Source organism: Dermacentor silvarum, chromosome 1, assembly GCF_013339745.2.
Source record: "Dermacentor silvarum isolate Dsil-2018 chromosome 1, BIME_Dsil_1.4, whole genome shotgun sequence".
NCBI classification, from domain to species: domain Eukaryota; kingdom Metazoa; phylum Arthropoda; class Arachnida; order Ixodida; family Ixodidae; genus Dermacentor; species Dermacentor silvarum.
This window is the reverse complement of record NC_051154.1, coordinates 89,445,957-89,470,517: the sequence shown is the minus strand read 5'-3', so window position 1 is coordinate 89,470,517 and position 24,561 is coordinate 89,445,957. Positions and strand designations below refer to the sequence as shown.

Genomic DNA, 24,561 nt, shown 5'->3' with positions numbered 1-24,561 from the left:
CTTCAAGAACATCAGAACAGAACAGATGCTGTACTAAACCATGCCCCATCACACAATATACAAGTGTGATTCAAATTAAAACCTCAATTAGTATTTATTATGAGGCAACTGAGGAAATACAGCATAATTACACAAGTATACATTTTTTGAGGTAGTCCCCTTGATGTTAAATGCCCGTATTGCAATGCTTCGGATATGCACGGATGCCTTGTAAGAATTACTTTAGTAGTGACTGTAGCCACTCGCGCACCAGCGTTTTCAACTCTCCGGAAAAGCTTGCCCCCCATCGCTTCTTTGAGCCATCATTAAACAACATTAAAGTTGCTGGGAGTGAAGTTGGGGGGAATAAGGTGGGTGTGCAAGACATTCAATTTTATATTTTTTATTGTCGCGAGATTTGAGCAACCAGTATGGAGCCTGGCGTTGTCATGCTGGAACAATACACCTAGAGTCAGAAGTCTTCATCAATTACTCCAGATTGCTGTGCCAAGGCGATTTTTTTAGCAGAGCTGAATAAGAAGTGCTGGTTATGGTTACTCCTTATTCCATGTAATGTTTCAAAATTTTTGCATTTGCGTTCAATAATCTAGTCAACATGACTTTTCTTGGTAGTGGGTCGGTAAAGTGCTTTTGTCCGTCATTATGCAGTGTGCCAGGCCTGATCGCAGGCCATCCTCCATGTAATTTACACCTCTGTTAAAACTTTCTAGTCCACTTGTAGATATGCAGCCATGAACACACACGAATCAGTATGCTGAGTTTTCGTCCCATGATGAATTTTTAGCTGCTTCAACAACTTGACCACTCAAAAAAACGCATTGAAGATCCCTGCTCTAACACGGTACATGTCAAAAAGGGTGCAGCCATTTTCCCCTCGACAATGCTTCCTTCTGCTAGGTTGCAGCAATGTGCTGCCACTTGGTGGTCTTTCATTGAACCACACTGATAACTCCTGCCAAATACCAAATCAAATGTACAACTTTTTGGAATTTTAGTTCACTTTTAAGGTTTTCATTTAAGTCACCCTCGTTTATGCTATTAGTGTTACCTTTGGTGGCATGGCACTTGGGGCATACAGCGAATATCAACATACTAGTGTTTGTCCACTTCAAACCCTTTAGCTCATAGCTTAGCCCCACGGAACCAGCTACTAATCCTAATGAAAAAAAATGAAGAGCATCTGCAAATAGATCACAAAAATAGTGAAACCACAATGAATTAGTGAGAATTAAGTGACCAGCAACTATTGTGTCAGTAGGGTATACGAGTATGCTGCAAACATTAATGAAATCACCTGCTCCAATCAAATTATGCAATTAATGTTACTCAATTGCTTACTGCAAAAAAAAAATGGTCACTGTAGCAAAACCTGTTGAGACCGTAATAAATCAATAATTTTACGACAGCAGCCAAAAGGTGACAAAGTTAATGCAATGATGAGAGCTCAACAGACATTTACTTCTATGCAGACTGGCCAGCCATGATCCACAGCCATTTCCCGTTAGGCCCATGTGATATACCACCATAATCAAACAACTTCCACCACTATAATTGAACAACTTCCACCTTTAGCAGCTTTAAAGTGCTGCTCATGTACTAGTAGCAACATTCATAGCCACAAATACACACAGAAAAGTGCACTTACACACATGCACACACAGATGTGTGCTCAATGCATTCACCATCCCCTGAGCTCTGCCGAGAGAACCACTGCCCTAAAAGGGCTGCTAATGGGGTCACCATTGGGGTCAGGTGCATGCGTGCTAACCAGCAAAGTTTGAATTATTCGGCAAAAGCCAATTTTAGCATCTAAATAATGAAAGTTTGGGCCCATAGCAATGCATGGACGCCCATCGGGACCTTTGTTGGAATCAAACTAACAAAAATTTTATTAACTGCAGTCAAACTGGAGTTTCAAGGAGAACGTATTCAACACACATCTACAATTAGCTTTTTAGGTGTTGTGTTCCAAGAAAATTTATCATGGTCTCTTCAAGTGGATGCGTTAAGAACCGACGTATCTCGAGCCATTGGCATGTTAAATAAACTTAAGATCACTCCTTCCGTCTGAAGCTAAACGCAAAATCTACTATGCACTTGTACACTCACGTCTAATGTTCTGCTCCTTGGGATGGTCAACGGCAACTTAGACAAACCTTAATTATCTTTTATCGTTGCAAAAGCGAGCTATATGAGCAATTGGAAACGTCCTCTACACTGAAAGCACTGCATCGTACTTTACCAGATATAGCATACTTCAGATAAAACAATTGTTAAAACAGAAACTATCTCTGGAAGCCCTACGTCAATACCGAGCAAACAATCAATTTTCAAGAAACCTATCAAGTTAAGCAGTCCCCTTATGAACTACGACAGGGCTTAATAGTTAAGACCAGATCACGCACAAATTATGGTTTACAGAGGTTATCGTCACAAATACCAGAACTCCTCAATAAGTATCCTGACATATTAAACTTAATTCTAGAGTCTCCAACACAATTCAAGAAGCAAGTTAAAGCCCTATTCCTATTTGAGCAGGTGTGAGATTTCCGCCCCTGAGCCAATTCTCGGTATTACTCTTGTGTATTATGTTGTATTTCATTGTGCATAATGTGGATCTATTTCATTATGTATTAGGTTTGATTCCTATTGATTTTCGTTCTGAAAAACGAACTGCGTATTTCACTGTATTTGCATTGATGTATTGTATCTGGGTTGGCATATGATGTGTAATCATCTGTAAATAAGATTTGCTGACTACGCTGTCATGGTGCCATAGCCTAGCCAGGCTTTCTCCGGGCTTTTTGTTGTGCCTCCTGAACCAATTTGTATGAAACTGTCTCAAATAAAAGAGAAAGAAAGAAACAAAGAGAAACTAACGGAAAAGTATACTGTTGTATATATATATATGAATACACACAACTCATCTATCTACCAATGCTATGGACATCAGGGCAACACGCAGGCTGCCTTTCTGCTGTACACTTATTTTTGCTGTATGAAGATTTTTGTGGGAAGTTTTTAACAAGCATCACTCTGCTGTCTTCCTATATTCATACCTGACAAAAACGAGGTACTTAAGAGATCACAAACAAACCGTTGAAGTGCATGCATACATGACAAGCAAAACAATGCAAATGTTTAGTTGAAATCATGCAGGTGAAGCTGTTATATCGATCAAGGAATTTTCACATAAGGTACAATGACCAAATAACACACAGTCAGTGCACTGAGTGCCAATCTACAAGTAGCATGCTTAATGTCAGAATCATTGTTTCTGGCACCAAATTCCATTTCTTGAGTGCACACAACATCTAAAGCAGCTCTAAAATTGCACTTTGCACACATGCTGTACTCCAGCAGTACTTCTACACACAAGCGAGGACCCCCGTTCTTTGCTGATGTGCAGAAAAAAGTTCAAAAGCAAAAAACAACTACTACTGACCAAATACTACTGATACTACTGACTACAAATACTACTGACCTTGTCACTCTCATGACAAGGTCAGTAGTACCTTTGCACACACCACATCTACAAATGCTTTCCAATATACTCGCACATTGCAGCATTGAGGTCCGATTAGCAGAATGCAGTAAATGCAGATTCTTGAGTCATTTTCAAATGCAGCTACAAGCCTGATGCAGGACTAGCAATATAGCGCAAGACAGGGGTAATTGGAGATCACAGGGAGAGACCTTCGTCCTGCAGTAGACATAAATATAGGCTTGCTGATGATGATGATACTTTGTTTAGTCATTAGATCCAGGTCAATACGAATGCTCGTTGTGGCAGTTTGATACTGCATGCTTGTTTTAAATTCCCAGCTCCTTTTATGCTCCGAGCCGGACATTCAAACCATAAAGATGCAGATTTAAAAAGCCTTAGTACATTCGAACATGCCTGCTTGAAACCAGTATGCAACAGTTGACTTATTCAAGAACAGCCCACACATACATAGCATAAAAAGTAGTAATTAAAATAATTGAAAACTTAACCAAACTAACAAAAATGTTCAATGCATTGGCATTTTCCAGTAAGTACATTCCAGGAACAAGTAATTATTGGCAATCACACAATGCATCATGGGAGATGGATGATTCAGAAAAAAAGTTAACACCCATCTCACCGACAAGATACACGCAGATGCACTGCATGAATCTAAGTTCAGTGAATAAAATACTCAACTACTATTATCTCTCTTTTTTACCATTTTTATTTTGTTTTTGATATGCAGTTTTTATGCAACATACACTAATGAGTGACCGTGGTGGACAAATGAATATCAACCATTTGTGCTGAAGTATGTCAAACAATGCAAAGTGTGTGTCCAACTGTATAACCTAAACAAAACAGATAACAAATTGTTTTAGTCTGGACAGCACAATTAAACAGCTCATTCAGACAAAATTACCAGTGTAGACAGCACAATTAATAAAGTTGATGCATCAGTGCCTTCAGGAAACACTTATCTACAAATCACTTAAAATTTTAAAGCAGCAGGCAATTATGTGCCCACCTTCCATTATGTATTTCATGCCTTGTGCCCAAATGTGATGCCATGAACGTGGGAAAGTAAAAAAAAAAAAAAATGCTCAATGTTAGCTGACACTTGTACTGTGCTAGAAATACCTGTCAGAAGGCAGTCCAAAGCGTCTATCAGTTCTCAACATATTGGCAAGCAACGGAAGCTGCCACACACACTTGTTTCCACATAAGATGCTTGAAAAATCCTTCAGTCCTCTGACCAACAAACTTCGGAAAGATCCAATGCCCTACAGAAAAGAAGACAGCCCATCATGTTCAGCTCCCACACTCATGCCAGCTACATCTTATATAACATTACCAGATGAAAACACACTTCGCAAATGACTGCTACTAGCTCGCAGCCATCACTGAATCGCTGATTCATAAATGCGCTAGGAAAATCCCCGTTAAACAAGACTCCTTCCTGCAGGCCGTGTTTTACTGTTAGGCTATAATAGAATGTTTATTGCCACAGTTTTTAACTGCAATCAGTTAGCTAATTAGCTGTTTAATTCTGAAAAAAATTAAATAGTCGTTTTATGCCATACATCAATGGGACAGCACAAAGTCACTTTGGAGCAATTTTCGGAGAAGGTAAAATTTCATTTTGGGACATCTTAGAGCAGATAAATTCTGATTTTGGAGCAGTTTGGAGGCAAGTATCTACCCAGAACTGAACAAAAAAAGAAAAAGAAATAAAATAAAGAAAAACTTTATAATGTGAACAGGAATGTTACTTTTTTTTCACTCCAGAATGTGAAAACAAGAAAAAAGAAAAAAAAATGTTTTCAGTTTAGGTTATGCTGCATGTCGGATTTGAAAAGTGGTAGAGTGTTCACAGAAGCACACAATGAAGTAGTTTTTTTGACGTTATCTTTTACATGTTTTTTTTTTTCCTGTTTTTTTCGGAGCTCTGCAGAAAGCCCACAAAGTATAAAAAATTATGTAACTGCAGTCTTCAAGTCTGGATGGCAGCGCTCTCAATCCTGTTTCGAAAGAACAGTTGAAATACGGTGCCATCATTATGGATCTGTTTTAACATACTACAAACATAGGACAGTTATAATTAATGCAGCACAGTGCCTTTACCCACCAAGATACACTGACAATGATAAACAGGATTGAAGCATACCACACGAGATGAGCCCCTTGATATGACAACTGAAATGGGGTGCTCCAAGGGTTTCAGCAATCGTAGAGAATATGCTAAAACATGCCTCCTAAATGGTGATGGATCCCTACAATCCGTGCGAGTGCTACCAGGGCAAAGCGGTGTCAAGAGACCTAACTTTCAATGGAAGAACGACAGCTGCGCCAGCACTTTCAGTGGTGGCACTCGCACCCTATATATACAGATGCTAATGGGCTGACAAGACTGCCTTTTAAATCTTCATTCTCCATTCACGAACACGCACTCTGAAAATCCTGCTTATTCGTTTATAATGCTCCATTCGAACTTTTCACAAAGCATGCTTCATAATGAGCAGTAAAATGACAAAGTTGATAATGTAGTGAATGCTGGGATGAGAACATTGTTTTATATTAATGGTAAAACAAAAAGGCTGTTTATTGTTAAAAAGCTATCAGAAAAATATTCAATATTTGATTTGCTTCAGGCCCTATTCAATTCATATTTGAATCAAAGTTTAAGGAACTAAGGCCCACTTTCTCATGAACTATTAGCATAGGTGTAAAACGTTTGTACCATTTTATTCAGTATTTGTCAAGTATATAATTATAAATTTGAATGAAATCTTAATATTTCAAAAATTTTTTTTAACTAAGCTTTTCCTCCTCTTCATGGTTAATCAGCTAGAAAAAAACTTAAGAAATCCTTACCATTCTAGTTGACTAATTGTCTACTTGTACTTTGATAACGCACAAGAAAAACTTTTTTTATCATCTTTGAGATAATGAGTCAAGCATTAGGATAATACATGTTTTGACATATTCTAGATAAAAGTGCAAAAACATCTTTACTTTATGTTACTCGCACAAATAAAGTATTACCACTATGAATCATTCAATTAGTCGCTACCAGACAAGTAGCCATTGCCCAAATCATGTTCCTCCAAGATATCTTGGCTTGTCTTTTTTCTTCCCTTGTCTCCTTCGACCTTTGCTCTGCATTTCAGTCGGCAAAGTAAACTCCATATTGATAAATGCCTTTCAGCTTCTGCAAATTATAGTGCCCTAGGGATCAAGACATGGAATGCTGCTAAGCTTAAAAGTTATAACCGCATCAAATGTTGCACTATTAAGTATCTCAGAGTAGAGGAAGACATTTTGGTGCATGCCATGTGCTTGAATGCTCTCCTTTGTTGTCCAATACTTGTAAGTCTCAACCACACAGCCAGCAGACGAAGCTTTCGACCACTGCATTCCTCAAAAGGTCCACGTCCACCAAAGCAGAGGCACATTTACTAAACACCCCACACTGTTCTTCAGAGCGCACAGAAACGAAAAAATTTAACATTCAACCATCTTGAGGTATGTACATACTTATATGGTACCTTGAACAGGATTTACTTCTTTCCTTGTTCAATGTAGACCTATTTCTGTGGAAGGGTTGCTTCAGGAACCGCTTCTTCTCTTTTGTCAACACAAAAGTTTGCATCCGCAGATGCACACCAATGAAGACGACTAGCAGCAATACATGGTACAAAAATAAACACACTAAAATTTACTAGCTGAAATACCATCACCTGCCTTTCATTATCGCTATATGGCATCCAAAGAATCCAAAGATAAATATTGTATACATATTTAGATATATAGCATCAAGGTCTTCCACATGTGCAACAGCTCCCATCTTGAGAAAGAAAAAATTCATTCTCTGAAACAAAAAAGGCACTTAAGTACTTTACAAGTTTTAAAGCCCTACCCATTTTGTAGAAAATATTTTTTCTGTAAATCGTGCTCAAGACATAAAAGAAAATGTACAAGTAACAAGATGGGTAACACCATGTGCATTAAAATGAGTGCAGGCACTAATGCTGCATTTAAGTGACAAACACTAGTCGCCAAGGTTGTTCAAAGCTACTGTTATCAAATGAAAACACTTCCTATTTTGAAGTAACACTCTGTAAAGGTGCCTTCACACTAGGCCAACATGACGGTGATGCCAATTGCTGCCAGCTGATCAGCAAAGACTGGTGCTGGTGGCAGTCTGGCTTGTCAACAATGGGCTGATGCTAATACACACGCACACATACGCACGCAGGTGCACGCAACTGCAAAATGTGCTTCCACAGTGACAAGCTTTTAAGCCAGCAGCACCACTGTGTTGTTCTGGGTTAATGAAGTTGTGTTCAACACAGGTGCACCTATCATGATGTGTGCCTGCTGGCTGACTACAAGAAAAAAAAAGACCTAAAATTCTTACGTGACTGCAAAAGCCAACAAAACATAGGCAATACACCTCAAGATACCATCTTGCTGATTAAACCCTGGTTACTGACAAAGGAACTCTGCCGACAGCAGGTGCTATGAATCCACATGCTATGCTTTTTCTGTTTTCATTTCGCTGCCAGCTATGTGCCACAAAGCAATGCTATATTTCTCTCTTCGCATTTCATTTTTATCATATGCAGCTCAGCCTGTGTGCCACGGTGCTTAAAACTTGTTCATTTCCACTGGCCTTAGCAGGATGTGCTATGAAGCCATGCTAAGTTCTTGTCATTCATTTCATTTCTAACAGAATGCAGCAGTTATGCATGCACAACATGAGGCTTGACTTCATGGAATGGCTCCCACACCAAAAAGCAAGGAGCAGAGGGAAGCAATGTCCCTTGGAGAGAGCATGACAACTTGGCAGGCAATGGGTTGTCTGCAAGCATGATGAGAAAGTTGGCAAACCATTGGGTGATCGTAGTCCTTTGTAAAAGCATGCACCCATTGAAATAGTGCAGCACATGCTTCCATTAGAGCCAATTGCATTGACACCAAATCAATCAACTGTTTGCCTAGTATGACAGTACCTTAACGTAAAGCACATGTGGCAAACTTTCAGATTTCAGATTATGCAATGAAATGATTGATGCACAACATAACCAGAAAAAAAAATTATTTCATACGTGGCTAGTGCTTAATAAAGACTCACACTCAAATCTTGTCATGTATGAATGGGTGGGAGAGGGCATGATTGATCGATATTCGCTTCGCAGGGTCAAGCATCAATGTCTTCTCCAGAAGATCCTTCAGCTGGCCTACTTTCTTGACTTGATCCTCTGGCAGCCGCTGCCGTCCAATTAATTCACTGGATAGGTCACGTGTCTGATTGATGTTTGTCATGACCACCACTTTCTCCTACAGAGTGGCAACCAGAGAATACAATTATTCGTAATCACATCTCAAACTTTGTTTTCACAGCAAACAAGGCATAGCATATTTGAGAGACCTATAAGCATTTGTGTGACACATTCTACAATTAAATAGCGACTAAAGGAAGAGGCTTTATAGTTTTCATAGTCTCAATAAGCAGAGCAAAAGAACAAAAACAATTCACAATGCAATATTTTGACGAGTTGTTTATATTAAATCAGTACTGACAATGACATTTTCGACTATTTTTTGCGTTATCCAGGGCCTAAAAACTGAAAAAATACTAGCAAGCCTCAGAGCGCCCTAAATAACTTAATGTACCGTATTTTCCAAATTATAAGTCACACCTTTGTCCTGCTGAACAGTGTTCAGAAGAATGTTTTGGCACGTTGCGAAGCACGTTTGATTACTTTTGCAACATTTTTTTTTACCTTGGCTTGTTAAGACATCTTTGCTCTACCACGCTCAGTAAATTATGCAAAACATTGACTCCCTAACAAATATATAACCTGTGGTCGGTACTAAAAGCTCCTTTCTTTTCAAAACTGCGGGGGATCGCTGTGTTGGCATTTGCGATCGAAAATAAGTAGAGCATCATGGATCCCGTGAATACTTGCTAGGGCGCTCAGATGAATAGGGTGATTGAGAGTTGGCCGAGTACTGTTAAGTTGCATACGTAACCTCACCGTATCCGTTTCTTTACAAGTGCGTGCAAGCAGTTAACTTTGGCCGAAGCTCCAGCTGCACGTCAGCGAACGTTACGTTTTGTCGTCTGGTCGTGCGGCCTTTGATGACTGCTTCTTTCACCCCTGTGCTCGCTGACTTTGGACCTGTTTGGTGTTCATTCCTAGACCAGTGTGCACAGTCTCATCCACGGAACACCACATGATGAAACACGAATAGCTGCCAGAGACAGTACAAAAAACAACACTGCGGGTGCTCCGAGAATGACACCAGTGAAGCGTCGAGGGCAGCCATTCTCGTCAGGCAAGTCGGCCGGAAATGTTGGCTCCTGACTGACCAGTTGCACTGTCGCATGCATGCTGCTTCCGGCAGCAAAGTTCGGCCAACGAAAATATCTGTCGGGACAGATTGGACGGTGGCGTCAACTTTTCTGACGCCGGCCATCCGGTTTTTGCCGCCGGGTAAAGTTTCCTCATGCTTTACTGCATAAAAGCCCAGCCTTTATGCAGTAAAGCATATGAATGCCATAAGACAGTTTTGGTTTCGTATCCAATCGCACTGTGCAGGCAATTTCGGCCCAATTTTCTTTTTAAAAAAGGCAAACGTTAGAATCAAGTAAATACTAGCGTAATCAGACATTTTGAGCTTCAGTTATTGCTTGAAAATTTTCCTAGGGCATGCCGAAAATAGGAATTTTTGACGGGAGATGATGTGTGTTCAAAGCATACACTGTCTCCTAAGCCCCACTGAGACAGATGCTGCCACTTTATAAAGGGGTTGCTTTTGGGGTCACCATAGGGGTCAGGCAAGTGCATGCTAACTGGTCAAGTTCGAATTATTTGGCGAAGGCCAATTTTAGGATCGAAACAACGAAAGTTTGGGCTGACAGAAATGCATATGCGCCAGCTAGGACATTCAGTCAGGATCGAATTAACTGAAAAGTCTAATTAAACTGTGTCGCATTAATAGAAGTGTACTGTATGTAAGTCGCACCATTGTCCAAGATGCACTGCAAATAACGCAATTCATCCATAAAAAAATGCAGTAATAGCTTTCCTACTGCCAGTTTCAGTTCTGTTTCCCAAGAGGTCACTGTGCCATGATGTTATGATGCAGAAGGTGGTCACTTCACTACAGTTTACTTGGTCGCCCCTTATGCTGCTGATCTTCATGAGGCCCGAAGTAGCAGCATAGCAGACGACCGAACAAGCTGGAGCGAGCGTCAAAATGCCACGATGTCCTGTTCATGCGTGACCACTTTCTGTCGTCATGACGTCATGACACAGTCAACTCCTGGAAGTGAAAGCAAAACTGGCTGTAGAAAAGATATTATATTAAATTATTTAGGGAACTCCAAGGCTTTACAGTATTTTTTTCTAGGGTTTAGTCTAGGACCTTCATTTATTGTAGAAAAATGGAGAGTTGAAAAAATCACGTCAGTACTCCCTTTGGTGGGGTGACACTGTTTGGTCCAAAAAAAAAAAAAAAGATTTTTGATTTTGCCTTCTTTTGATAACACACATCTTTATGATTCAAAAAACATATATAACACTTGGATATACATGACTTCTAAAACTCATTCGCTTCATTTTAGCTGTCGCATTGACCAGAAAGTGGGCATGCCTTGTCGTGGAGTCCCGATTTCAATTGAAGCTTTTATCACATAAGAACAACTTATGTTTGAGAGAAGTTTTGGTTTTGGTTTTGCACCTTTCTTTTCTGTGTAGCACATCTTACATTCATTAGGGAGGTCTCTGGATTTCTCGTGTGCACCTCTTATGTTTGTTTATCGTGGCGAGTGCTCTTCAGACAGTACATCAGGTCGGTCAAAGACTAATTTCATGCCTGTTTCGGTGTTACTGATGCAGATAACACACAGACTGACATGAAAACGCAGGTTTTATGGCAACCACTACAATTCAAGTGCTCTAAAGTATTATCCCGCTCACTATGAGCTACAATGTGTGACCACTTTGCCATGCGCTTTCGCATTGTAGCTCATACAGGGTCACTCCTGGACATTTGTGTGCTTGTATGTGCGCACTATGAACTAGCGACAGGAAACAAGAGCGACTTCAAACTAAAGTCTAAGCAAAACAGCAAAAAAAAAAAAAAGAGCGCATATACAGAGAGAAAGGCTACAGTTATGTTCAACACAAAAAAAAAAAGACTAATCATGGGATGTTTTGATATACAGCCGAACCCGAATATATCGAACCAACATTAACGAATTATTGTGTATAACGAACAGCAGTAAAAACCCCTTGAAAGTTTTTGTATATAGCTTTTATTTTATATATTGAATTACCTATATATTGAACTTTTTTGTATTCCCCTTCAGATTTGATCTATCCGGGTTTGACTACATCAAGCTGTTTGAAAACACTTTCTTTGCATTTTTCTCAGAATGCGATTTCGGGACACTTTTGTACTTTATTCTACAAATCGGCTGGGTGTATGTGAATTAAATTTTGTGAACATTTGAGTTAGTGCCTGGTACAAATGTGGAACTACAATGATTACCCGCATGCTAATGGTAATTATGTAAACAAATAAACACCATGGCCTAGCGGCCTGTTGCACTATGTACATAGAAAAGTTTTTTTTTTTTTTATCTGTTAACAGTTACAGTTATTTTTAACAGTTACAGATACTGTTACAGTGTTCTTAGCTATGTTCCTAGTTACAGTTACTGTAACTAGGAGCATAGTTCCTAGTTACAGTAACTGTTCCTAGTTACACAACTGTAACTAGGAACATAGTTCCTAGTTACAGTTGTGTAGCGTACCACTGTTCTTTCTTTTGCAACACCTGAAAGCTTTGAGACTAATAGTTCTGGCAAAAAAGGCACACTTCTTGCTTTGTGTATTCACAAAGCACACTTGCACACTTCTTGCATTGTGATCTGCATAATTCTACGAGATGCCCATTCACTCCGAGTTAGCAAAAGAAGTTGAGCTTCTCTATTCTGAAGTCACAGAAGTACGTCGAAGTCTTAGTGTGTTTAATGAATTGTACGAATCTGTGAAAGCAAGAAATGACAACCTTCTCCAAGAAAACAAGTCGTTGAGAGATGTTAATAAGTCTCTGAGAGTAACAAAAGCCTTTCACAACAAGTAGCTGACCTAGAGCAGTCACTGCGGCAAAATAACGTAGAAATTAAAGGTTTCCGAAAGACTGAAGGAGAAAGCTGCCTAACAATCGTCCAGGCTTTAGGTGACAAGATTTGGTGCCCTGTCGCTGCTGGTGACATTAATTAACATTGTTCACCGCGTGCCGGCCAAACAAGGAACCAACATTATAGCGCAGTTCTGCTTGCGAACAAAAAGGGCTGACTTTGCTTTCAAAGCACATGAGGCAAGACTCAACTGCAATAAGGCTGCGTTATCTCACCTGCATTAGCACATATAGCAAACAGATTATTTATAGATGGCGTCTTTCCTAATCACCTGAAGACAGGTAAAGTAATCCCAGTATTTAAAAAATGTGACCGTAAGTGCATGAGTAATTATCGTCCTATCTGCATTTTGTCTTTCTTCAATAAGGTGATCGAAAAACTAATACGCAATCGCTTAACTAAATACTTACCCAAATTTAATCTTTTACCCCCTGATCAATTTGGTTTTCATGAGAATTTGTCGATGGAGCTAGCACTTAATTACTTTTACTGAGAGGGTTAAATTAGCCATCGATCAAGGCCTCTTAGTCGGTGCTCTCTTTATTGATTTCACTAAGGCGTTTGACACAGTTAACCATCGTATTCTTTTAAGTAAACTTGAATCTTATGGCATTTCTGGGCCGCCTTTACAATTAATTCGCAACTACCTAACAGACCGACCATATATAATCGAAATTAATGGTGTCTTCTCCTCATCAAAAATTGTAAATACAGGCGTCCCTCAAGGATCAATACTTGGGCCACTTTTATTTCTCATATTCATTAATGATTTGCCAGTAATATTAACACATCTGCACTGCCTTCTTTATTCTGATGACACCACTATTTTCGCATCTGATAAAAGTTTATTCATATTGCAGGATAAACTTACACTGACCTAGCGAATGTTCATTCATGGTGTGTAAAAAACAAGCTAATCATTAACCCACCAAAGACAACATTTATGGTATTCCATTCTTCGAAAACTGTGCACATTGATTCTATTGTAGTGTCTTTAAATAATAATGTATTTGCAAGATCCGCATCTACTAAATTTCTTGGTGTAGTTCCCCCCCCCCCCCCCCCTAGATGAGAACCTAAAGTTCCAGTGCCATATTCAATCACTTATTCAGAAAACCTCATTTGGTATTTGCATCATAAAAACTCGCTCATTTTTTCAGCAAAACATTCTCATGTCTTTATAGTACGCGTACATACACAGTCATCTCTCATACTGCCTGTCATCTTGGGGTAATACATATGCCATACATCTTCATCAGCTAGAAGTTTTGCAAAAGCAGGCTTTACGATTAGTTGCATTCGAATAGCATATATCTCCCTCTGCTCCCATATTCCGTTCCCTAAATGTTTTACCTTTGCACATGTTATTCAATCATAAGGTGTTACTACTAATGTTTCGTCTTATACATACCGAGCTTAATATTCCTGGTTTTACTCGCTCCAGCCTCATCAATAACACCAGATTTTCCCAGCACAACTCAATCTTCTCCTTCCAAAAGCAAGAACTAATTATGGGAAATTTAGCATCGCGTTTTTAGGCATTTCTGTTTGGAATTCAATACCATCTGATATGAAGTCATCTACATTACTATCATTAAAGCGTAGAACGAAGGAGCATTTCATGAACACTTTTTTATCTGACACATAGTATCATTTAACGAACATAGAATTAGATTTTGTTCTCAATACCATTATACAATGTACTGTTCAAATTACCGAGTCATTGAATTTTGCCTATAATTGATACTCGTCCTCGTCAGTTTTACATGCCATTTATCCTCGTTTGAATTTCTGTGAGTTATCTTTGAGATTTCTTCCAGTTGATTTCTTCCAGTTTTTTCCAGTACTTACCCTTTAATTCCGATGATGTAGAAATTGTATAACATATGATTTGACTCACTGTTTGCCACGATCCCACTAACCCCCTTTTACGTTTTGTTAGGAGGTCCCCCAGACAGTTGTTACTTCGGGACCTCTGAATGTGTACTTGTATCCATCTTGTATTTGATTTCGTCAAATAAATATTGATTGATTGATTTGTGAAAAATCAAAAACAAATACAACAAAGAACTGAAATATGGTTTTGTTAGGATTTCCAGCTTAATAAGCCTCATTTACATGAATACAGTAGAAGCGTATCGTATTAATTTATTGTATTACATATACTCATATATATGCCACCATTTACACAATTGCACATTTTCTTGTGCAGCAAACTCACGACACCTAATGTCATATTTGAAAGTTAGCGCTCTCACTTCCGGTAAACCTGCTTTTGCTGTTGCGTAGTGAAATGCACTGCAAATACCTGCAGGGTGACGGTTACATTCCTCAGGTTCTCCATCATTTGCCCGCATGGACAAAGTTACACTATGTTTATTTTACGGTAACGTACAGTAGTGCATCAGAATAATAAAATTTCCAAGCATGTCAGCAGCGGCTGCCATGTCCAGTGGCAGTCGAGCATGGCCATCTCAGCTTCTATTACCTCAAAGCAGACTTGCCTACGTTAATTAAGCGAATCAAGTAACTCACAGATGTTAATGTCATTTATTATATACAAAGCCAACACAGCCTCAATGCATGTGATGTACTCACTAGTGAAAAATCACATGCGGCCTGCTTAGTAAGCTGCCCTTTATGTTTTGATGCCCCACAGTGCAGCAACGGCTGCCGCCGGTTGGTTGGCTGGCTGTCATCTCGTAGCGAATGCTTTCCCTTAATTCCTAATACAATACGCTTCTGTTTACATGCATCGCTGAAATGAGCATTCTCCATCTCAAACTGCCCCTGTTTGATGCATTAGATGTGATATGCCTTCCTAGCGAATTACCTCATTTACATGAGATGCGATATGCTTGGAAGTTCATAAGTAGAGACCGGATTTTAGGCAAATGCCTTTTTTGTTCCTTGCGCTCCTATCGCCCCACTTTGATATATGAGCATAAATTAGAGGTTAAGAAGGGCTTTTATAGTGTTTTTATAGTGCCTATAAATGCCTATAAATCCCTATAAATGCCTATTTTCAATATCGGCGCCTATATGAACACTATTTAGCCTCAAGCTTTGCTTTCGAGTGCAGTTAGAAACCATTGTTCATGTTACCGGGGAACATTGACTGTGCAGAACTCTATGGGGTTCAACCTAGTCCTTCAGTTCAACCAACTCCCGGCAAACAACTGCTAGCAGCATTGAAATGAGACACGCCGGCCAGCATACTCTGCCGCGCTGACATTGCGCGAGCGGTTGGCGAATGCGAAACCGCGGAGAGCCGTCAGGGGAAAGGAGCGTGAAGAGCAAAAGAAGAAAGGAAAATGTGATGCGCACACGGCTTTTGTTTTGTTTCTAATTTACTTTTTAAGGTGTTCACCGCCGTCGGGCGTTCCTTCTTGGCGTACGAGATAATTCTCAGTGACAAGAGGCACAATTTTGAATCCAAAAATCTGGAGATGGTGGTAGTTTGCTATTGTTTCCAGAATCTTCACAGTGATTCTTAGACTACGTTCCGCGTGCTCTCCAAACAGATTTCTTCAAACGTGCACTTCAAATGGGCAGAAGTGTATTTGGCAGTGTTGGGACGTCTGGCCTGTACAATTCGGATAATGTCATTGTATATGAGAAAATTTCGAAGAGTTGTACCTAACAGTCCTTATGTAAGAACATGCTAATTACTTAATAAATCGTAGTCTTTCTTGCATTTGTTATTTGTCTATTTTTGTTGCGTATTAATTTAATTGCGTCAGACAGACATAAAGTATCGTTTTTTTTTTTTAAATCAGTATTCCCAGCTTTCAAGTATTCTTTTTCATGCCTGTTTCACTATATGCGGCGCTCGAGTACAGTGGTCATTGAACATGAATATGAGCAGTTTGCTTCTTGAATGAAGCCAATTGATCGCCATTAGTCCAGCAGTTTTATGGGACAATTGAGCGGCTATGTTCAACTGTTGGCGCCTTTGTCCCATCATAGACAATAACATTTCTTGTTTTCCTATCGTAGATATAGGCCGCGCACGTCTTCGTTTGAAATTATTTGCATTTATGTAAAAATTTATTGTGCCTATATTTACGACGTTGGAGGCCTAAAACGTTGTTTTGCCTGCCTATTTTTGGCGCCTAAAACACGCTTTTTTAATGCCTAAAGATCCGGCCTCTATTCATAAGATATAATTTTGTTGCATTCATGTAAATGCCGCAATGGACAGCCCAACTTTAACAGATACCATATAAAGAATTTCATAAGCACAACCACATTCGTGACTCCTCTGACTGCAATTCTTCCATACCACATTTTAAAGACTCACCCCACCATTGAGACGGAGCCCATCAAATGAGAATTGAACTGAAAACCATATTATCACATCTGTAAATGCACACGGCTCTGCTGTTATTTTAGAAATGGCGGCACCATTCATTGTCGTTTTCAACATGGCTCATCAGGAAACAGGGGTGTTATTAATACACCTGTGAATGGTTAGGATTTTAAAAATCCTGGGGTTTTATATGCCAAAATCACAATACGATTATGAGGCACGCCCCAGTGGGGGAATCCGGATTAATTTTGACCACTTGGGGTTTTTTAATGTGCACTCAATACACGGTACACAGGCATTTTTTTCGCCCCCATCGAAATGCGGCCGCCACGGCCGGGATTCGATCCCACCCCATTGGGTTTAGCAGTGCGTTGCCAAAGCAACTATGGCGTGTGATATTTAATGTTCATCACCATCAAACGTTTCAGTGGTAAAAAAAAAAGTTCTTTTTAGCTAGGCAGTCTCTTTTTATCACACTGGTATGCAACTTTAAGTATGAACGATGGAAAAGTAAATTGTGAATCAAGTAAATCAACTAAACCAACCAAAAGGAAACCATTTATATAATTTTATTCCAAATTCATACGAGCCATTTTGAGCATTTAGTGAGTTGGGGTAACGTTAATGCTTGAAGCATCCAGCAGTTACATTTGGAACAAGCATGGCATACCATGCACAAGGACGTATAGGAGATAAATATTGCAGTAATTCAATATGAGTGCCATGAACACAGAGGATCCCACTGGGATTTCCAAAAGACATTTAACAGAAAGTTCAATGGGTTGTCTGCTTAGTCCTCACTCCACCTTCAGCTCTATCTTGTTTCAAGAGAGCTAAAGCAAAACCACATAATGGCATCGATGCCCAGACCTAGCCACCTCTCTATGTTGACACCTTGCCACATAGCAGATGCAGTCCCCTACAGCTGCACTTCTTAACTAGAATGGTGCGGCAGCGTGAAAGGTAATGGTGGCATCGGTATACTGGAGAGCTGCTGTAGCAATGGCCTGTGTACCTTCATGCTGCACATATATGCCAAGCCGTCAATTGCTGAGAAGAGCCTGCCAATGACTCAGCTTTCGAAATGCACTTAGAGGCAAGATCAGCGCACAGAGTAATATGAAAATTTTCTGTGAGCTGCTGAGAGCAAACCAAATCTAAGGTGCTATAAAATAACAAAAAAAAGCACTTTTGTGTCAGCTTAACTGTGCCTCATAGGTACTACAGCACTGCACTGTCTAAATAATATGGAGCTTAAGTCAAAGTTTGCAAAAATACATAGACTACAATGAAATAACAGCAAGAGGGTGAAGGTACATCTACTCAAGGCCTTTAGCCACTGTTTGTGAGCCCTTTTAAGTTCAAAGCCTTCCGTTACATTCAAAGCCTTCTGTTACAATTTTCAGCGCAGGAATGTGTAGTCACTACGAGCACTCTCGCTTTAACCGCTTTTTCAGTGTGTTGATTCAAGCATTTGAGCTTTGTAAAAAACACGTTTACGCTCTTTTCCTGTCAATATTTTTAGTTATGCACACAAAACAGTTCAAACCAATTTGAAGCGTTACTTTCCTATTCTCGAGTTAAGTAAAAACTGAACTGATTTTTTTTTCTCTCAATTTCAAAAAGGCCAAAAAAATTTTGGTTTGACACACATATTAAGCTTCAATTATATTATTACACCAAGCCAACAAATGGAGCAATCAGTGAGGTTGATTTCATGGGAACACACAGTCCCAGAGCTATGCCTAGAATATGATGGACACCGACAGACCTACGGAATATGTTTTACCAGTAGGATACTGTAACATGCACATAAAATTTGGCAAAATAAGTGAAGCTCCAGTCTTGTCACTGTAATATTAAGACTAGGACTCACAGGTTTCTCTTTGTATGTGCATAATTTGTGAATAGCTGGCACCTTGGCTATTGCCTTGCTGTCACTCTGATTGGTATCACATTGGGCAATCACCCATCACAAGCGCACTTGCATAAGAGAAGTTTTGTGAACAGAGGCGCATATCTAGAAGTGGTTTATTATTCATTGTAGCGATTAGCATGTATCACAACCCCATGGAGCCCCAAATGCAGCTACACAACTACATGTGGCAAACTATCTACAGAGGTTTTAAAGGCTAATCGATTTTTTTTTTAGTATGTTTAAATGTAAGAGCATCAGCAAACTATTACAGCAGGGGGGGGGGGGGGGGGGGGGGCAACAAAAACATTGTATGCAGTGAAGCTTACCCTCTCTGTGACTTTGTCAACTTCATGGTAGAGAAAGTTGCAGTTTGCATCAAAATGCTGGTCTCTGAAGATTCCTTTTCGAATAAGACGATTGGGAAACTTTCCTTTGAGATCCATAGAGAATTTGAGCATCTGGTTGTTGGATTTTCCAGGAAACATGATCTTTCCCGTGTAAAGCTCGTACAATGTGCATCCAACACTCCACATGTCAATACCAAAGTCATAGCCCAGGCCAAGAACTGCATGTATACAAAAGATGCAATGTGAAATCAGCTGAATTGAACCTTACCTGTTCATCATAAAAGGCCATTGTAAGATTTTAAAACTCTAAAGGAAACTATACAAGCTTGTTCACTGCAGTGTGCAATAAAACACCACACCATTAAAGAAAACAGATTCTGGTAATTTTAGCACAAATCTGTCTTGGTTCCCATCATGTATTCGGAAGACTCTGAACGTTGAGGGGACATTCAAAGCCAACAAAATGCAGGGTCTGAAGGCCTGCCAGTAGGCATATTAGGTATCTCGGTGCTCATACTGTGACCGGAGACTGTGCATGTGCGTGTGTAAATTAAGGAACACGTGCTATGTACCGTAACAGTGGCACCATTTCTCGCTTAATATGCTTCACCGCATAACACAACTGTATTGCAGCAAAGCTAACTTTAAAGGCAACTACTGCCAAGTGAATTAATGGCGTGTTTCAGCGTTTTTCTGCCTTTTGTTTAATTCGAACCACCGGATAATTCGACCAGATCGAATTAACGGAGTCAACTATACATTAATTCGTCTCAATAATTTTTTTTTTCACTCTCCCAGCATCTGTTATGCCATCTATGCTAGTGGCCCCTTAAAAAACACTGTTGGCGTTGTACCACAGCTGTGCTACTTGAAATGCAATAGGAATGCTGATCACCAGGGATGTGCGAATATTCAAGATCCCAAATATAAATCAAACAGTTCTTGCTACAGTAGAATCTCATTATTTCAAGTCCGCTTAATTCGAATTTCCAGTTTATTCGAACTGATGCTGTGGTCCTGTCAAAATTGTGTGTATTTCAATGTGCGAAAACGTCTGGTATTTTGGAACATGTAAACGTTCGCAACTATTAATTTGAACGAACCACGCCACACTGTTCTCAACAGTGCGCCAACTCACGAGGCGGCCCTTCCGACCAGGCACTGCGGCCCGCGTATTGGATGCTGCTCCTGTTGCAAATACCATATTTTGGCGCATATAACCCTCACCAAAATTTTTAAAAATTTTCGGTGTGGGTTATATGCAAATATTGCCTTGAGGTGCAGCTTTGCAGCAGTGAAAATTTTGCCTGAAAGTGGCTTTATGGCAGCACCTGCCGCACTGTCGTGAAGCCACACTTCCGGGACTCGTTGCTTATGATCTAGCTCAATGCAAATGCGCCGCCTAACACAGCGCTGCATGCAAGTCCTCCATTCAATGAGCTTCGCTTAATTCTAACTCCGTTTAATTCAAACCAATTTTCAGGCCCTTTTGAGTTCCGAGTTATCGATATTTGACTATTTACTTCATATTACATCAGTCAACACGTTAGCATGGTTACCAGAGCTGTTAGTATGGCAGTATGGTTACCATACCGTTAGTATGGTTGTCAGGCAAATATCCATGTATGCGATAGCTCACCACACACAGGAGAAAAGAAAAGTTGCCAATATAAATTTCGTGAGCTGAGACAGAGTTGCACCCATTTTTTAAGCTTGAACAATACATCCTTTAACATTATTATTAAATCAATTTTTTCTTTTATACCTTGTCTTTATTTCGCTACATGAAAAAATATTTGGTGCTACTCCACGTCCATGTTCTCCATGTATTGATATGATTCCATTAAGAAATTTTGATCTTTGATCAAAATTTCTTAATGGCTTGACGTACCGTGGCTTGACGTACCATAGCAAACACATGGAACATTTCTAAAACATATGACTGCAGCAATGCCAGGTTTCAGCATGCTCATATTATGCTGTATAATGGCTGCATGTGGTAACTAATTCCATGTGGAACATTCCATTACTCATCCCTAAAATGCTTTAACATGTTTAGCCACGTAATGGCAACGCATATTTTTTTTTAAACAGCTGCTCAAAAATTACTGACCAGCAATTATACAAACTTTGATAATATGGTTAGTCCAAACAAGTTTCGAAATTCTGGCAGAACCGCTATGTTTTCAGTGCACCTTAATACTGCTTAATTCAAATAGAGCTTATAATTCATTCAACCTTACTGCCTCCTTTCTAGAAAAGTGATACCGAACACAGTTCTTGTGGCCAAATGAGGCTGAAAGCGTGGCAAGCAGGCATTCCATAGCTTACGTGGAAAGTTTAGCCTTGAAATACCTGTTGACAAATAAGTTAACTAGAGACAACAATCTTAAAACACACAATGACTAGTCAATGCTCACTTTCATACTAAATTTTCGCGTTTCATGTCTGCACAAATTATTTATTTCAGATTATACAAAAACACAAAGCTTCAAAACTAAAACAGGCATGTCGTACTCCTTCTGGAAATAATAAATTATTTATTTCAGATTATACAAAAACACAAAGCTTCAGAACTAAAACAGGCATGTCGTACTCCTTCTGGAAATATTCCTAATTTAATTTGTCTTCTAACATGAAAATAGCAAACAATTACTTGATTTGCTACAGTTCCTATATATTCCTTGACATGCGGCATCCACATTTATGGATGTGAGCTTTATATGCTTTCAATATAAAAAAATAAAATGAAAAAAGTTGTTGCAAAATTGCTGGGACAGTCCCCTCAAGTAATCTGTTCATGCAATAATGCCATCATCATGAAGTTCAATGAAAGGTTTTAGAAGATGTGCAGGAAAAGGGATGCTGCAACATTCTATGAAGAGAATAGCAAGAATCTTCTTTTGTCAAGAGATTTCTCTAGTAAAATAAGCTGAGCAGAATTTTGGCTTTGATTAATAAAAACAAGATTCATTCAGTCGACGCAAAATAATTGCTTTCATCTGTGTCATACGCGGCAGCGTTACATGCAGCACTGAGTTGGTATCCACAACTGTAGAATGGAACCTCAATGTCACCTTCTCTAACACTCAGCTCCTTGGGGCACAGTGTCCTTCACTCAGATATAACCGAAACTTTTCTTTTTTTCTATGTATTTCTGAGCATGCAGCTGAATGATGAAAACTCAATAATGAGACTGCTGAAGAGATTTTTCTTAACTTCAAAACGGTGACATTTCAGACACGAACCTCAGAAAGAGAGAAACGAACCTCAGGACACAGAAAACATGGTACAGTCGAATCTCAATAATTCGAACTTGAAGGGGTCAGAAAATTTGTTGAAATTATAAGGACTTATACTTGGAAGTATTTGTGCACCATAGTAGCACGATGCACGAACGGTGCAAGTCGTGAAATATAGCGGCACGCAGGAACACAGCGAGTGAGCACAACGGAACTGCCCGCGCCGGCCAATGCTCGTTTCTCGATAACAGCAGAAAACAAAACTTCAGGGAGCAGGCTAAGCTGGCGCCGGCACGGCAGCACGCGCGCTCGGAGCCTGTCCTAGGTGAGGGAGGAGTGTGGGAGGGAAACGGATTTGGCCTCGGCAACTCCGCTGCTTCGGTGGCTCCCCTCACCCTGGCTCTCAACTCCCTCACCTTCGACTGTGTCCGTGTGCGACTGCCGGCCCGGCGCCAGCTTAACCCACTCCCTGAAGTTTAATTTTCTGCCGTTATCAGGAAGCGAGCAGTGGCCGGTGTGGGCAGTTTTGTAGGCCAGACTGGGCCTATGCCACTGCTTCCCTCTGCGCGGCAGCTGCAGCATACAAGGTCAACACTTGACCAGAAAATAGAGGAAGCAGAAAGAAGAAGGGTTCACTGCCGTTTTCACCGCGTGGCTGAGACGTCGGCATGTACACATGTGTTACAGCGCGATGCAGAAACGGCGACCTTACCATTTCAGAGAGGGCAAAATCCCCCCCTCCCCCCCCTTTTTTTCGTCACGCGCGGCACTGAGGGGTCTCTCCTAAGCTTTTGCTGTATGGCAGGGTTAGAGCAAGTCTGGTCGGAGGTGCCGCCGCGTGATTTGGCGCGTTGCTGAGAGCGTTGTCGGAGTGCGGTATGTTCGTGTAAATGCTTGCACATTCGAATTACCGGGCATTTTTGCCCATTAGAATACACATAACTTCAACGGGACCACAGCGTCACTTCGAATAAACCGTAAGTTCCAATTAAGCATGTTCAAATTAACAAGATTCGACTGTAGAGAGATTTGTATGGAATTTGCAAGGTTTAGAATTAATTTTCAAATGGTGTCTTTCCTAATGCTGCAGAGTACTGGAGAGTCTCCTGAACTTCAACCACACCAGACAAGCAGCTGCCAGCAATGTCATTGAAGAATTCAGTGAAGTAAGTGATGCAAACTATCCTCCCAAATGGCACAAAATGCAGCTATTAATCAGAAGGAGCACGAGTGCATGAGGAGAGTCAGTACTGCAACAAGTATTTTCCGCCCCGAGTTTTCCCAATCTAGTGGCATTCACAAGTGTGTATGCACTTCAGAAAGATGAACTGAACGAGGAACTTCTGAAGAAGAAATTGATTTCCTTTGGGATTCTCAAGCTCATGGGAGTAGTGAATTTCCCAAGAATTGTAATGTATCTGTAAGTATCAACAAGAATTCCTGCTATTGTTGAGCCCATGACAACAAAGATTTTTTTCTCTTAAATTTAAAGTCATGCTGGACAACTGACTCAAATGATCTGTGGGACCCAGGCAACCAAGACAAGTTCTGCAAAAGATGCCCTGTCACTGAAACAGTCAGGACACATAGACTGGACACAGTCGGATGTTTGGAGCTGAAACCCTTGGAGCAGAACACCGTAAGGCAAGTAGATGGCACCATTTATCAGCCATGTTCCAGCAATGCTGCTCATGAAGGGGAAACCTAACACAGGAGCAAAGATGTTCGACTGCTGTTCTCATAGCTGTGCTCATAACCTAGAGCTGTACCAAGGAAATGGAACAGGCATGAGGATGCACCATTCCCAGCTAGGACTTGGTGTCTGAACTGTCATGTGGCTAGACAAGACAATGCCTCATCAAAAACACAGAAAATCAAATTGCTTCATGCACAACGTCTTCCCAATGGTACCACGCTTGCTTAAGCTGAAGCAAACATGTGATTTTGTCCACAGTAAAATCAGATGAAACTGCCTAAAGATAGAGAAGGAATTGAAGGAAGGATGAGGAAGCATGGATGAAAAAGTTTCAGC

At 40.2% G+C, this 24,561-nt stretch overlaps 1 protein-coding gene across 2 annotated transcripts in view; it reads right to left on the bottom strand.

The window, feature by feature from the left end:
• Positions 1-3,514: 3,514 nt before the first annotated feature.
• Positions 3,515-24,561, bottom strand: part of LOC119432000 (serine/threonine-protein kinase PRP4 homolog) — a 111,924-nt gene continuing 90,877 nt past the window's right edge. Inside the window, exons 15-17 of one of the 2 annotated variants that reach the window (XM_037699469.2) lie at positions 19,267-19,505; positions 8,628-8,833; positions 3,515-4,773 (exon numbers count right to left, since the gene is read on the bottom strand). In XM_037699469.2, the coding sequence (XP_037555397.1) occupies positions 8,630-8,833; positions 19,267-19,505 (443 nt within the window). In that variant the 3' untranslated portion in view covers positions 3,515-4,773; positions 8,628-8,629. The remainder of the gene's footprint in view (positions 4,774-8,627; positions 8,834-19,266; positions 19,506-24,561) is intronic. The other variant, XM_037699455.2, reaches the window with a different exon arrangement.